This window comes from Hemitrygon akajei, chromosome 15, assembly GCF_048418815.1.
Source record: "Hemitrygon akajei chromosome 15, sHemAka1.3, whole genome shotgun sequence".
In the NCBI taxonomy this organism is placed as follows: domain Eukaryota; kingdom Metazoa; phylum Chordata; class Chondrichthyes; order Myliobatiformes; family Dasyatidae; genus Hemitrygon; species Hemitrygon akajei.
This window is the reverse complement of record NC_133138.1, coordinates 7277191-7293951: the sequence shown is the minus strand read 5'-3', so window position 1 is coordinate 7293951 and position 16761 is coordinate 7277191. Positions and strand designations below refer to the sequence as shown.

Sequence of the window (16761 nt, the reverse complement as noted above, 5' to 3'; positions counted from 1 at the left end):
TAAATAAAATAGATTATATAAATATAAATACACAAGGTAGGTTATATGCATTGATTGCACCTCCATAAAGTGACACTAGGCACAGGAGTGCCTATATAAGGTGACTCTGAGGGGAAATGATAAAGTAGTGGTGGTTGGGGCTGTGGAAGGGTAGGTTACTGGGTGGAGCTGTTGGTCAGCCTTACACTGGAATTTAGAAGGATGAGAAAGGATCTGATTGAAACATATAAGATTATTAAGGGATTGGACACGCTAGAGACAGGAAGCATGTTCCCGATGTTGGGGGAGTCCAGAACCAGAGGCCACAGTTTAAGAATAAGGGGTAGGCCATTCAGAATGGAGTTGAGGAAAAACTTTTTCACTCAGAGAGTTGTGGATCTGTGGAATGCTCTGCCTCAGAAGGCAGTGGAGGCCAATTCTCTGGATGCTTTCAAGAAAGAGTTAGATAGAGCTCTTAAAGATAGCGGAGTCAAGGGATATGGGGAGAGGGCAGGAACGGGGTACTGATTGTGGATGATCAGCCATGATCACAGTGAATGGCGGTGCTGGTTAGAAGGGCCGAATGGCCTACTCCTGCACCTATTGTCTATTGCTTGGGGAAAGTAACTGTTTTAGGTGGTCCTGGCTTGGATGTCACATGGCCTGCTCCCTGAGGGAAGTGGGGCAAACGGTCCATGAGCAGGATGTTACTGGCTCTTTATCGGCACCTTTCTGTGTGTGTGGCCTTGATGGCAGGTAGGGTATTGCCGGTGATGTGGTGGTAGGACTGTGGCTCACTGACATAAGTAACATGCTGCCTGGCTCTGCTGGGTACTGACCAGTGGGGTCTCGGGCGAAGGATCCCACCCTCTCCTGTGGTCTGTCCGCCCTCTCAAGACCTGCAGTGACCGCTGCTCGTGCTGCCCACAGGTAAAGTGCTGGGACCTGTCCACTCTGGACTGCTGCTGGACGCTGCCGACGCTTGGCGGTTTTGTGTACGGCCTGGCCTTCTCGCCGGTGAACGTGGGCTCGCTGGCCGTGGGCGTGGGCGACGGGATGATCCGAGTGTGGGACACCATCTCGCTCCAGGGCCCCTACGACATCAAGACCCTCTGGCAAGGCATCAAGTCAAAGGTCACGTCGGTGAGTGGCCGTCAGTTCGCTGGTGTCGTGGTGGGGAAAATGGAGGCTAATCTATCCGTCAACCCGGTTCTCCCAGTCGGGATCAGGGTCATAGAAACATAGAAAACCTCCAGCACAATACAGGCCCTTCGGCCGACAAAGTTGTGCTGAACATGTCCCTACATTAGAAATTACTAGGCTTACCCATAGCCCTCTATTTTTCTGAGCTCCATGTACCTATCCAAAAGTCTCTTAAAAGACCCTATCGTATCCGTCTTCACCACCGTTGCCGGCAGCCCATTCCACGCACTCGCCACTGTCTGAATAAAAAAATCTCCTGACATCTCCTCTGTCCCTCCTCCCCAGCAACTTAAACCTGTGTCCTCTTGTGGCAACTATTTCAGCCCTGGGGAAAAGCCTCTGACTATCCACACAATCAATGCCTCTCATCATCTTGTACACCTCTATCAGGTCACCTTTCATCCTCCGTCGCTCCAAGGAGAAAAGGCTGAGTTCGCTCAACCTATTCTCATAAGGCCTGCTCCCTGGCCCATCAGTTGTGCACGGGTGCAGTGCGTGTCATTCGCCATAGTGATCCAAGCCATTCGGCCTATCGAGTCTATGCCACCCACAGCATCCTCCCTGCTTGCCGATTGCCCATAATTTTACCTTCCCTTCCCCCGCCAACCAGCCTCTCCCTCTACCTATCAAATGTCTCTTACAGAACTGTGCAAAAATCTTAGGTACATACATATAACTCGGGTGCCTGACACTTTTGCACTAGGAGCAGAGAGCGTGCTCGTAAATCTGGTGGGAGCAAAGGATGTTGAGAGTGGCGGGGGTGGGGTCCTGAGGGACAGATGGCAGAGAAGGAATGTCAGGGGCGGAGGATGCGTGGGTGCAGACACACCCAGCCCTGAGACACCAGGCAAGGTTATTTGATTCCAAACAATTACAGAATGTGTCCCTGGTGCTTCCTGCTCCCTTCCCTTGCCCTTCCGCTTTTCCCAACCATGATTCCCCTCTCCCTGCCCCTTTCCCACTCTCAGTCCACAAAAGAGACCCATATCAGAATCAGTTTATCATCTCTCACATATGTTATGTTTTTTTTTGTTGCCGCAACAAAATACAAGAATTTTAAAAATTAGTAAAGGTAGCACAACGAAAGGTACCAATATTTACAAAAAGATCTCAGTAGTTCCTTACTCGTACCTGACCAGTCTGAACTGGCAGCTCAATCTCGCTCTGCTGCAGAGAGTGATTCGTCTCAGTTATTAGACAACAGGAGATATCATTAATTACCAACAAAGTTAACTTAAGACAGCACATGCATTAGTATATGAAGCACCCCGCCATGTAGCTACAAGCATATTACAAAATAAGCAGAAGTATCTCCCTTAAGTACAGTATACTAACAACATATACACATTGACACATCCCCATTGCTGAAAAAATGGAGTACTCCACTGTGTATGATGGGAACGGCACCGTACAGGCAAACTCATTATCAGAATATATCGGGCTGAAACATTGAAGTGCACACACTGAGTGCATTGACAACAGAACGACGTGAGTGTGTGTGTGTGTGTGTGTGTGTGTGTGTGTGTGTGTGTGTGTGTGTGTGTGTGTGTGTGTGTGTGTGTGTGTGTGTGTGTGTGTGTGTGTGTGTGTGTGTGTGTGTGTGTGTGTGTGTGTGTGTGTGTGTGTGTGTGGCAAACTCCATCGCACAGATACGGAGAAAGTGCAGTGTAAGTAAACAATACAGTTCAAGTCATGAGTGACATTATGGGGTCAAGAGTTTATTGTACAACATGTCCATTCAAGGGTCTGATAACAGTGGGGTAGAAGTTGTCCTTGAGCCTGGTGGGACGTGCTTTCAGGCTTTTGTATCTTCTGCCCAATGGGAGAGGGGAGAGAGAATGTCTGGGGTGGGTGGGGTCTTTGATTCTGCCGGCTGCTTTACTGAGACAGTGAGAAGTGTAGACAGAGTCCGTGGAGGGGAGGCTGGTTTCTGTGATGTGCTGGGCAGTGTTCCCCACTTTGTGCAGTTCCTTGCCATCTTGCAAGAGATGGTCTCCCTGTTATGGCTAAGGTGCCTCTGATATCTATTGGGAACTTTGCTGGTGATGTGCGTTACATATGCACAAAGCACAGATGATTATGGAGTCCGATTAAATGTTTTTACTGAGTCATACTGGTAATGGTATGTGCTGGGAGTACATGCCGCCAAAATTAAAAAGAAAATCCTGTGCGAAAAGAGGGAGCCCCGCACGTAGGAGGCCCAGTCGATCAGCTGCTTGTGCACTCGCTGCATTCTCACAATTGATCCGATACGCTTCAGCTTGTTTCCTTTGTTTCAGCTGTGTTGGCACCCAGCGAAGGAGAGCCTGCTGGCATTCGGGACGGAGGATGGCAAAGTGGGCATCTACGAAATCTACTCAAACAAGTGAGCTTCATTTATACAGCACCTTTCTCCAGAGCGCTCCCTGCCCCCTGCAGGTATTGTTCAGACCTTCCTCTGCTTGGTAAGGGGGGCTTGAACTCTCTCACCTTTGGGGCACTCCTCTGTGGATGTTTGCGAAGAAAAGGAATTTCAGGATGTACATTGTATACATTTCCCTGACATTAAACGTACCTATTGAAACCTCTGTATCACATCCGGAGTTCCCGTATCACTTGGGAGAATAGGAGGTGATGCCCACACCGACACTCCAGTTGGTTCCTATGACGTGGGTGATCCTTATCTGTCCGTGACCATGATTGTTCTTGGCAAAGTCTTCCACAGAAGCGGTTTGCCATTGCCGCCTTCTGAACAGTGTCTTTACAAGGCGGGTGACCTCAGCCATTATCAATACTGTCAGAGACTGTCTGCCTGGAATCAGTGGTCACATAACTGGGACTTGTGATATGTATGAGCAGAGTGAGAATAGGTATTGGAATTAAGATGGCTGGACACCAGGAAATCCTGTGTACGGGGAATGAAGTGAATGTGCTCCCAGTGGTCCCCCAGTTTACTTTGCGTCACCAATGTAGAGGAGACCACATCGGGAGCACTGAGTACAGTAGAGGTGCTGTTGTAGGGCAGATGGTAACGCGACACTCTTACGGTTCCGAGTTCAGTCCTAGCGTCCTCTGTAAGGGGTTTGTACGTTCTCCCTGTGACCACATGGGTTTCCTCCGGGTGCTCTGGTTTCCTCCCACAGTCCAAGGAGTACCGGATAGTAGGTTAATTGATCATTGTAAATTGCCTTGTGATTAGGCTAGGGTTAAATCGGTGGGTTGGGGGGGAGGTGAGGCTTGCTGGGCCGAAAGGGCCTGCTCCACACTGTAAATGGCCGCATTAGATTTTCAGGTGAAGTGTTGGCTCACCTGAAAGGACTGTCCTAGTTCAATATTCTCTTAAGGTTAACTTGCAGGTTGAGTCACCCCAACCCACTTTCACTGACCACCCCAACCCTCCTCTCCCCTCGCACTCCTCCTCTTCACCCTCTACACTCCTCTGACCCCAGCCCCAACCCCTGCTGCACCTTCACCATCCCCCACTGACTGACCTTCCCCTCTCTGAAAATATCGCATGTTAATTCCTCTCCATAGGTGCTGCCTGACCTGCTGAGTTCCTCCAGCAATTTGTGTGTTTTGCTCTGGATTTCCAGCATCTGCAGAATCCCTTGTGTTTATGATTTCCTCTCCTTTCATTCCAGGTCTCCTCAGATTTCCAGCTCCTACCACAGGAAAACTGTGTATGCTCTGGCGTGGGGACCCCCTGTGCCTCCCGTGACTACAGGTGGGTCTCTCCCACCCCCTTGAGTTTTCACATACCCTCTTTCTTGGCTACACATCCCATCCCAGTTTCTAAACATTCAGCGCACTCAGTTCTGTAACCACAAGACTGAAAGACATAGGTGCAGAATTAGGCCATTCTGTCTTCTGCCCGTAACACTTAACATCCTTACCGATCAATCTCTGGCTTAAGTATACCTAATGACAGCTTTCACAGCTGTCTGTGGCAATGAATTCCCCAGATTCACCACCATCTGGCTGAAGAAATTCCTTCTAATCCCTGTTCTAAAGGGATATCCTCCAATTTGGTCTTAATTCCCCCACTATAAGAAACACCCTCTCCACATGGACAACAACCAGGTATTTCAACATTCGATAGGTTTCTATGAGATCCCCCCTCATCCTACTGCAGGCCCAGAGGCATCAAACGTTCCTCATACGTTTTGATTCGTGACTCTCGTAAAGCTCTGGACTCTTTCCAGTGCCTGTCCATCTTTCCCGAGATGTGAGACCCAAAATTGTTGACACCATTCCAGCATCATCCAGGTCATCCTCTCTTCTCGCTGCGGCCATCAGGAAGAAGGTACAGGAGTCTCAGGTCCCACACCTCCAGGTCCAGGAACAATTATATCCCTCAACCTTCAGGCTTCTGAACCAACATGGATAACTTCACTCACCTCAACACTGAACTGATTCCACAACCTACAGAGTCACTTTCAAGTGCTCTTGTTCTCAATTCAAATCATTATTATTATTTTTTACATTTGCACGGTTTCTCTTCCTTTGCACGTTGGTTGTTTGTCAGTCTTTGTGTGTAGTCTTTCATTAATTCTATTGTATTGCCTATCTAGAAGGCAAAAAAATGAATCTCAGGGTAGTATTTGGTGATAAGTACATACTTTGATAATAAGTTTACTTTGAACATTCTAACACTTTATAGAACCTCTGCATTGCATTCTTGCTTTTATATTCTGGTGCTCTTGAAATGATACCAACACTTCATTGAGCGTAATGACGCCAACGTGCTGCAGAAAGTTGTAAACTCAAGTCAGCTCCTTCACAGGCACTAGCCTCCCCACATTAGGGACATCCTCAAAAGGCAATATCTCGAAAAAGCTTCTTCCATCATCAAGGACCCCTATCACCCAGAACACACTCTCTTCTCATTACTATCGTCAGGGAGGAGGCACAGGAGCCTGAAGACACACACTCAATGATTCGGAAACAGCTTCTACCCCTCCGCCATCAGATTTCTGAATGGACATTGAACCCATGAACTCTACCTGAGTATTGTTTCCTCTCTTTTTGCACTACTCACTTAATTGATATATATTTCTAATTGATATATATAGTTTTTATTGTTATGTATTGCACGAAACTGCTGCCACAGAACAAGTTTCACAACATACTAAACCCGCTTCTGGTTTACATCGAAGCTACATAGATGTAAGTTGTTATTGTGGGTTAACCCTTGCATTGCTGGCAACGCTGACTTGTGAACCCTGGTCTTTCTCCCGTCAGCTGGGGCTGGGGACGGTCCAGCCGTGACCCTGTACAGCTGTGCGGGCGAGGGGATTATCCTCCAGCACAACCCCTGGAGACTGACGGCAGACGCTCAGGATATCAACCGGATCATCCGGGAAACAAATGGGATCAAGGTGGGTTGCCGGTGCTGAAATCTGGAGCGCTAAGCAGTCCGATGGAGGACGAGATTAATTTCCGCTGTATTTGTCAGACCTGCACTCAGTGTGCGCCCACTCTAATGAGCCAGTCGCACGGCAGCAACTCGATGCGTGAGAGCAGGCAGACGTGGTCGAGAGGTTCAGTTGTTGTTCAGATCAGAATGGGGAAAATATGTAATTTAGGTGACTTTGACTGCAGAATGATTGTCGGTGCCAGTATCTCAGGAACTCCTGATCTGGGATTTTCATGCCCAACGGTCTCTAGAGTTTATAGAGAATGGTGCGAGAAACAAAATAACATTGAGTGAGCGGCAGTCCTGTGAGGGAAAACGCCTTGTTAATGAGAGAGATCAGAGGAGAATGGCCAGACGGGTTCAAGCTGACAGGAAGGTGACGGTGACCACGCGTTACAACAGTGGTGTGCAGAAGAGCGTCTCTGAACACGCACCACGTTGAATCTTGAGATGGATGAGCTACAGTAGCAAAAGACCGCGAGCATTCACTCGGTGGCCTCCTCTAACTAATAAAACGGCCATTGAGAGCATGTCAAAACACACAGCGAAATGTATCTCTTGTATCAACGACCAACGCGGTCTGAGGATGTTCTGGGGGCAGCCTGCACGTGTCACTGTGTTTCTGGTGTTACCGTAGCACGTCCACCGCTCACTGTCACTGATCCATACGATTCGTCCCCGAGGGGGTTCACAAGAGTTATCCCGGGAGAGGAAGATTTAACCTATGAGGAGTGTTCAATGGCTCGAGGCCAGTTTTCGCTGGAGCTTAGAATACTGAAAGGTCTAGATAGAGTGCACGTGGAGAGGATGTTTCCAGTAGTGGGAGGGTCTAGGACCTGAGAGCACGGTTTCAGAATACAAGGATGTCCCTTTGGAACAGAGATGAGCAATTTCTTTAGCCAGAGGATGGTGATTCTCTGGAATCATTGAAACAGATAGCTGTGGAGGCCAAGTCATTGGGTATATTTAAAGCGGAGGTTCTTTATTAGTCAGGATGTCAAAGGTTACGGGCCGTAGGCAGGAGAACGGAGTTGAGAGGGAAAATAAATCAGTCATGATAGAAAGGCAGAGCGGACTCGATGGGCTGAATGGCCTAATTCTGCTCCTATGTCTTATGGTCTTTGAAATGTGGGAGGCACCTCACAGGGTCATGAGGAGAACCTACAAGTTTCATTATGGATGGCGGTGGAATTGAACCTCGATCGCTGGTGCTGTGAGGCGTTACGCTTTCCGCTAGGCTGCCCCTGACTCAGCAGGTCGAGTGGCATCTATGGAGGGAAATTGGACAGCTGATGTTTTGGGTCAGGGTGGGAGGTGGTGCGGGAGGCAAGTATGTTAGAAGTGCGTAAGATCATAAGACTGGACAGATTTAAGCCATTCAGCCCATTGAGTCTGCTTCACCATTACATCATGGCTGATTTACTTTCCCTCTTAACCCTAGTCTCCTGCTTTCTCCCTGTAACCTTTGACACCCTGACTAAACAAGAACCTACCAACCTCTGCTTTAAATATACCCAGTGACCTGGCCTCCACAGTCATCTGTGGCAACGAATTCCAGAGATTCACTACCTTCTGGTTAAAGAAATTCCTTCAAAGCTTGGTTTTAAATGGCTCTCTGTCTTCTGAGGCTATGTCCTCTCGTATTAGACTCCCCACTACAGGAAACATCCTCTCCACATCCACTCCATCCAGGCCTTTCAATATTCGATAGGTTGCGGAGAAATCCCCCCTCATTCTTCAAAACTCCAGCGAGTACATTTTAGGTAGCCCTATGAATGGAGGCATATGGACGTTGTGTAGGCAGAAGGGACCAGTGGGTAGTTAGTTAGTAAATAACACCATTATGGGCAGAAGGGCTAGTAACTGTGTTGTACCATTCTGTGTTCTGGATGGTCTGTACAGGGAGCGAGTGAGGGGGATAAACGTTTTGGGTCGTGGAGGGTTTATAAAATCACAATTCTTTGTGGGTGTCAAGCTGCCTTTGAGTGTGGTTGGAGTTGCCCTTGTCCGGGCAAGTGCTGGGGTTGATGAGAAGTTAATTAGCTGGAAATAATTCTCCCAAAATTCCCCTCGATCCTGCAGCACAAACTCCCAGGCCACAGTGAACTGAGCTGGAAGCCGGATGGGACGGTCCTGGCGATCGGCAATGATGACGGGTAAGAGGAACACCTCGCTGTTTCAGGTTCAGTTAGTGTCACCTTCACCAAGATGCAATGGCCGCAGCTCACGGAATAAACGGTTCACGCGGTAGAACAAAGGGAGTACACGTCCGTAATTCCCGGAAAGTGGTGTCACAGGAAGATAGGGTCATAAAGAAATCTTTTGGCCCATTGACCTTCATAAATCAAAGTATTGAGTGCAAGAGATGGGATGTTGAAGTTGTACAGGATGTTGGTGAGGCCTAATTTGGAGTTTTATGTCCAGTTCTGGTCACCCACCTACAGGAAAGATGTAAATAAGATTGAAAAAGTGCAGAGAAAATTTATAGGGATGTTGCCGGGTCTTGAGAACCTGAGATATAGGGAAGGGTTCTAGGACTGTATTCACTAGAATGTAGAACACTGAGAGGAGATTCAATAGAGGTATACAAAATTACGAGGGGTATAGATAGGGTAAATGCAATCAAGCTTTTTCCTCTGAGGTTGGGTGAGCTGAGTACTAGAGGTCATGGGTTAAGGGTGAGAGGTGAAATGTTTAAGGGGAACCTGAGGGGTAACATTTTCACTCGGAGGGTGGTGAGAGTGTGGAACGAGATGCCAGTGGAAGTGGTGGATGCAGGTCCAATTTCAACACTTAAGAGAACTTTGGGTAGTAACGTGGATAGGAGGGGTATGGAGGGCACGGCTCTGGGTGCAGGTTGATGGGACTAGATGGAATAATGGTTCAGCGCGAATGAGATAGGCCAAAGGTCGTGGAGGGGGCACGTTAGTCAGTGGGGAGCAGTTAGGCCGATGGGCCTGTGCCATGCTTTACGTGGGGTGATTCTGCCCTGTGACCTCTGTTGGGATCAGTTTCATATTTCTGGCTTTGTTACCCAGCTGGGTCTCCCTGCTTTCTCCTTGTTACAGCTCCATTGAGATCTTCCAGGCTCCACTCCTGAGGTTATTGTGCACCGTCCAGACACATCACAAACTCATCAATGCCATCCGCTGGCACCACACCCACAGCACAGACCCTGAGCTCGGCTTCCTGCTGGCCTCTGGATCCAACAACGCTGTGGTCTATGTCCACAACCTCAGGACCGTGTTGGGTAAGTGTCTGTAGGCCTTTGGCTTCCATTTCCCCCCCCCCCCCCCCCCACCCCCACCCAGCTGCTGGATTGTAATGATTTTAATTCAAAGTTCTTTCAGAAGTCAGGGAAGAGGCACAAAACTTGTTTCCTGATCATTTTATTAGAACAAAGAGAAGTTGAAATCAACAGTGATGGACGTGTACTAAGTGAAGAGAGGGAGGAAATGCTAAGGGGCTAAGATGGCGCTGACCTCTTGCAGCTTATTTACACATGGAAAATTCCAGTCAGATCTGTAGATAAGAGTCAACCAATGAGTTGCCCCTTATGCAAATAATAAAGTGCCAATGATCACACAATATTACCTCTGGGTCAGGGTTTCTCATCCAGGGTTCCATGAGAGATTGAGATTTTTAAAAAAGCATCATTGTTTGAACTTCACGCAACACGCGATGCTAGCGCCCCCAGTGGTGGGCAGTGACCGAGCAGCCTGGCTTGCAATCTCAGCCCAGTACAGCAGTACACAGTAGGACAGTTTATTTGAGCCCTTTCTCCGTTTTTAACACAAGGTAGCAGAGGCCATTGATGATCAGTGAGTGTTGTATTGTACGGAGGGGAGGATGGTAGGGTGATGATCGGTGAGTGTTGTATTGTACGGAGGGGAGGATGGTAGGCTGATGATCAGTGAGTGTTGTATTGCAGAGAGGGGAGGATGGTAGGGTGATGATCGGTGAGTGTTGTATTGCAGAGAGGGGAGGATGGTAGGGTGATGATCGGTGAGTGTTGTATTGTACGGAGGGGAGGATGGTAGGGTGATGATCGGTGAGTGTTGTATTGTACGGAGGGGAGGATGGTAGGGTGATGATCGGTGAGTGTTGTATTGCAGAGAGGGGAGGATGGTAGGGTGATAATTGGTGAGTGTTGTATTGTACGGAGGGGAGGATGGTAGTGTGATGATCGGTGAGTGTTGTATTGTACGGAGGGGAGGATGGTAGGCTGATAATCGGTGAGTGTTGTATTGTACGGAGGGGAGGATGGTAGGGTGATGATTGGTGAGTGTTGTATTGTACGGAGGGGAGGATGGTAGGGTGATGATCGGTGAGTGTTGTATTGTACGGAGGGGAGGATGGTAGGGTGATGATCGGTGAGTGTTGTATTGTACGGAGGGGAGGATGGTAGGGTGATGATCGGTGAGTGTTGTATTGTACGGAGGGGAGGATGGTAGGGTGATGATCGGTGAGTGTTGTATTGCAGAGAGGGGAGGATGGTAGGGTGATGATCGGTGAGTGTTGTATTGTACGGAGGGGAGGATGGTAGGGTGATGATCGGTGAGTGTTGTATTGTACGGAGGGGAGGATGGTAGGGTGATGATCGGTGAGTGTTGTATTGCAGAGAGGGGAGGATGGTAGGGTGATGATCGGTGAGTGTTGTATTGTACGGAGGGGAGGATGGTAGGGTGATGATCGGTGAGTGTTGTATTGTACGGAGGGGAGGATGGTAGGGTGATGATCGGTGAGTGTTGTATTGCAGAGAGGGGAGGATGGTAGGGTGATAATCGGTGAGTGTTGTATTGTACGGAGGGGAGGATGGTAGTGTGATGATCGGTGAGTGTTGTATTGTACGGAGGGGAGGATGGTAGGGTGATAATCGGTGAGTGTTGTATTGCAGAGAGGGGAGGATGGTAGTGTGATGATCGGTGAGTGTTGTATTGTACGGAGGGGAGGATGGTAGGCTGATGATCGGTGAGTGTTGTATTGTACGGAGGGGAGGATGGTAGGCTGATGATCGGTGAGTGTTGTATTGTACGGAGGGGAGGATGGTAGGCTGATAATCGGTGAGTGTTGTATTGTACGGAGGGGAGGATGGTAGGCTGATGATCGGTGAGTGTTGTATTGCAGAGAGGGGAGGATGGTAGGGTGATAATCGGTGAGTGTTGTATTGTACGGAGGGGAGGATGGTAGTGTGATGATCGGTGAGTGTTGTATTGTACGTAGGGGAGGATGGTAGGGTGATGATCGGTGAGTGTTGTATTGCAGAGAGGGAAGGATGGTAGGCTGATAATCGGTGAGTGTTGTATTGTACGGAGGGGAGGATGGTAGGGTGATGATCGGTGAGTGTTGTATTGCAGAGAGGGGAGGATGGTAGGGTGATGATCGGTGAGTGCTGTATTGCAGAGAGGGGAGGATGGTAGGCTGATGATCGGTGAGTGTTGTATTGCAGAGAGGGGAGGATGGTAGGCTGATGATCGGTGAGTGTTGTACGGAGGGGAGGATGGTAGGCTGATAATCGGTGAGTGTTGTATTGCAGAGAGGGGAGGATGGTAGGGTGATGATCGGTGAGTGTTGTATTGCAGAGAGGGGAGGATGGTAGGCTGATGATTGGTGAGTGTTGTATTGCAGAGAGGGGAGGATGGTAGGCTGATGATCGGTGAGTGTTGTATTGTACGGAGGGGAGGATGGTAGGCTGATGATCGGTGAGTGTTGTATTGCAGAGAGGGGAGGATGGTAGGCTGATGATCGGTGAGTGTTGTATTGCAGAGAGGGGAGGATGGTAGGCTGATGATCGGTGAGTGTTGTACGGAGAGGAGGATGGTAGGGTGATAATCGGTGAGTGTTGTATTGTACGGAGGGGAGGATGGTAGGCTGATAATCGGTGAGTGTTGTATTGCAGAGAGGGGAGGATGGTAGGCTGATAATCGGTGAGTGTTGTATTGCAGAGAGGGGAGGATGGTAGGCTGATAATCGGTGAGTGTTGTATTGCAGAGAGGGGAGGATGGTAGGCTGATGATCGGTGAGTGTTGTATTGTACAGAGGGGAGGATGGTAGGGTGATGATCGGTGAGTGTTGTATTGTACAGAGGGGAGGATGGTAGGGTGATAATCGGTGAGTGTTGTATTGCAGAGAGGGGAGGATGGTAGGCTGATAATCGGTGAGTGTTGTATTGCAGAGAGGGGAGGATGGTAGGCTGATGATCGGTGAGTGTTGTATTGCAGAGAGGGGAGGATGGTAGGCTGATGATTGGTGAGTGTTGTATTGTACAGAGGGGAGGATGGTAGGGTGATGATCGGTGAGTGTTGTATTGTACAGAGGGGAGGATGGTAGGGTGATAATCGGTGAGTGTTGTATTGCAGAGAGGGGAGGATGGTAGGCTGATGATCGGTGAGTGTTGTATTGTACGGAGGGGAGGATGGTAGGCTGATAATCGGTGAGTGTTGTATTGTACGGAGGGGAGGATGGTAGGGTGATGATCGGTGAGTGTTGTATTGCAGAGAGGGGAGGATGGTAGGCTGATGATCGGTGAGTGTTGTATTGTACGGAGGGGAGGATGGTAGGGTGATAATCGGTGAGTGTTGTATTGTACGGAGGGGAGGATGGTAGGGTGATGATCGGTGAGTGTTGTATTGCAGAGAGGGGAGGATGGTAGGCTGATGATCGGTGAGTGTTGTATTGTACGGAGGGGAGGATGGTAGGGTGATGATCGGTGAGTGTTGTATTGCAGAGAGGGGAGGATGGTAGGCTGATGATCGGTGAGTGTTGTATTGTACGGAGGGGAGGATGGTAGGGTGATAATCGGTGAGTGTTGTATTGCAGAGAGGGGAGGATGGTAGGCTGATGATCGGTGAGTGTTGTATTGTACGGAGGGGAGGATGGTAGGGTGATGATCGGTGAGTGTTGTATTGCAGAGAGGGGAGGATGGTAGGCTGATGATCGGTGAGTGTTGTATTGTACGGAGGGGAGGATGGTAGGGTGATAATCGGTGAGTGTTGTATTGCAGAGAGGGGAGGATGGTAGGTTGATAATCGGTGAGTGTTGTGTTGCAGAGAGGGGAGGATGGTAGGGTGATGATCGGTGAGTGTTGTATTGCAGAGAGGGGAGGATGGTAGGGTGATAATCGGTGAGTGTTGTATTGTACGGAGGGTGATGATCGGTGAGTGTTGTATTGCATGTAGGGGAGGATGGTAGGGTGATAATCGGTGAGTGTTGTATTGTACGGAGGGGAGGATGGTAGGGTGATAATCGGTGAGTGTTGTATTGTACGGAGGGGAGGATGGTAGGGTGATAATCAGTGAGTGTTGTATTGTATGGAGGGGAGGATGGTAGGGTGATAATCGGTGAGTGTTGTATTGTACGGAGGGGAGGATGGTAGGGTGATGATCGGTGAGTGTTGTATTGCAGAGAGGGGAGGATGGTAGGCTGATAATCGGTGAGTGTTGTATTGTACGGAGGGGAGGATGGTAGGCTGATAATTGGTGAGTGTTGTATTGCACGGAGGGGAGGACGGTAGGGTGATAATCGGTGAGTGTTGTATTGTACGGAGGGGAGGATGGTAGGGTGATAATCGGTGAGTGTTGTATTGTACGGAGGGGAGGATGGTAGGGTGATGATCGGTGAGTGTTGTATTGCATGTAGGGGAGGATGGTAGGCTGATAATCGGTGAGTGTTGTATTGCACGGAGGGGAGGACGGTAGGGTGATGAGGAGCCTGAAGTGTGCTTTCCGAGCATTGAATGGACTCGTCCAATTTGGGCTGTGACGCCAGCCTCTCCCTCCTGAATTACCTCCCCCAACTTCCCCTTGTGCACCACTGACTGACTTATGGGAGCAAACAAACCCTACTGGGATAGTAGAAAATTGGAGGGAAACTTTCATTCTCAAGCCGGTCCAGTCTGGCGATTTTGGAAGAGAAGGATTCTAGGCCAAGGCCTACGGACAATTCTGATAAGGTTAATTACAATCTTCTGAGTCATTTCACTGCACTAGAGCAACACAAAAAATCCGTCTTTACAATGAAAGGTGTTTATCAATGGGTTTTACATGTTCTGGTGATCCGAGTTGTCCTGTTCCGTTGTGCCTAGTCTGTAGCAGATAACTTATAAGTGTAGGTGTGGTTCCAGTAAAATTGAAAAGACACAAGTACAAATCACAACCATATGACACATTAAAATGCTGATTATTTTAAACGACTATTGGAATCTCAAAACAAGCAGATTAAAGCTTTTGAAAATAAAGTCACAGTCAGTAAAGTGAATCAGGAAGCAAGTTATTTAGTCGCTTTATGGCCAGTTAATTGGAGAATGTTTAAAAAAAAACTGTGTGGGAACCTGGACAAAGAGCACATCAATCTCCTGCTACATGCAGAAATCTGGTGGATTAGCAGAAGAAGAGTTCTCAACAGTTTGAGCTGAAAGGTGAATTGCAGGAGTACTTTCAAGAAAATAGTAGGCCAGATTTTGCTAAGTGCTTTGAAGATGAAGAATGGCTGCAGAAAATAGTCTACTTAACATATGAACCAGTTCGACAAGTCTCTGCAGGGCCCTGGAGAAAGTGTTTTGACTTCAAGTGACAAGATTCTTGTATTTAAAAGGAAACTGAATCTTTGGAAAAATCATGCTGCTAAAGGAAATCTTGAAATAAACTGACAATTTTTGGATTATTATATCTACGCTTACTGATCACACTAATGTACCATGAGTTGTAGATATAAGAATTTTTATGCAGGGGTTCACTCAGACCAGAAAATTATTTGAAGGGTTCCTCTGGGGCAAAAAGGTGAGAAAGGCTGCTCTGGTAGATACACAGAACTTGCATGTACATACTATAGCCACTACAGGGCATGTTAAACTGTTACATGCATATGAGAACTACTTAAAATACAAGCTGGTTATTAATTGTTAAGCTGCTAAGGAAATAACAATTAAACAGTCTAATCTAAGAATTAAACTTTTCGATCCAACAGGACCTTCTATCATCAGATTTCTGAACTGTCCATGAACCCTCAATCACTACCTCGCTATTCCCCTTTATTTTTAATTTTTCTGTCTTGCAATGTATGGTTCCCACAGAATGACAGATTATGTCAGTGATGATGCACAGCCTCAGACTTGAAGGGTGTTGATTTAGAACAGGCATGAGGAATTTCTTTAGCCAGAAGGTGGTGAATCTGGAGTTCATTGCCACAGATGACTGTGAAGGCCAAGTCACTTAGGTCGGAGGTTGGATAAGTTCTTGATTAGTTAGGGTATCAAAGATGATGTCTCCAAAAGGCAGTGACCATTATTGAGGACCACCAACACCCAGGACGTGCCCTCTTCTCATTGCTACCATCAGGGAGGAGGTACAGGAGCCCGAAGACACATACTCAACGATTCAGGAGCAGCTTCTTCTCTACCGTCAGATTTCTGAATGGGCAATGAGCCCATGAACACTTCCTTACTATTTATTCCCTCTCCTTTTGCACCACTTATTTAATTTGACTTTCTTATTTTGTAAGTATTTATTGTAATTTATAGTTTTTATTATGTATTACAATGTACTGCTGCCGCAAAACAAATTTCACAACGTGTTTAAGTGATATTAAACCTGATTCTAATTCTGTTACAGCAAGAGGGCAGGAGAATGGGGTTGAGAGGGATAATGAATCAGCCGTGATGGAATGGTAGAACAAACTAGATGGGCTGAACAGCCTAATTCTGCTCCTGTGCCATGTGGATTACAATAAACCTGATTGTAAATCGAGCGACTGGGCTATGGGGAGAGCTTAGAGAGGATAGAACTCTTGGCATATTGGTGACTGAGTTGTAATTTTATAGAGGTGATCCATACCCTATCACGAGGGGCATAGGGTGAATGGATACTGTCTTTTTCCTTTAACTCAGAGGTAGGTTTTTTTTACACAGAGAGTGGTGGGTGTGTGGAATGCCTTGTGGTGGTCGAGGCAAATACATTAGGGACATTTAAGAGGCTCTTAGATAGACACATGATTGATAGAAAAATGGGGGCAATGTGGGAGGGAAGGGTTGGATTGATCTCGGAGCAGGTTACAAAGTCAGAAGAACATTGTGCATCGAAATGCCTGAACTGTGCTCTACCGTTCTACGTTCTAACTCTGAGAGATCCCGGGGTGTCCCTCCTGCACAGCGAGATCCCATGTTCCAACTGTGAGATCCCTGGATGCTC

General features: G+C 47.9%; 1 protein-coding gene across 1 annotated transcript in view; it reads left to right on the top strand.

The window, feature by feature from the left end:
- gemin5 (gem (nuclear organelle) associated protein 5) overlaps positions 1-16761 on the top strand; it is an 89875-nt gene that overhangs the window by 12521 nt on the left and 60593 nt on the right. Inside the window, exons 8-13 of the mRNA XM_073067120.1 lie at positions 910-1122; positions 3462-3547; positions 4803-4885; positions 6403-6539; positions 8660-8733; positions 9646-9827. Coding sequence (XP_072923221.1) covers positions 910-1122; positions 3462-3547; positions 4803-4885; positions 6403-6539; positions 8660-8733; positions 9646-9827 — 775 coding nt within the window. The remainder of the gene's footprint in view (positions 1-909; positions 1123-3461; positions 3548-4802; positions 4886-6402; positions 6540-8659; positions 8734-9645; positions 9828-16761) is intronic.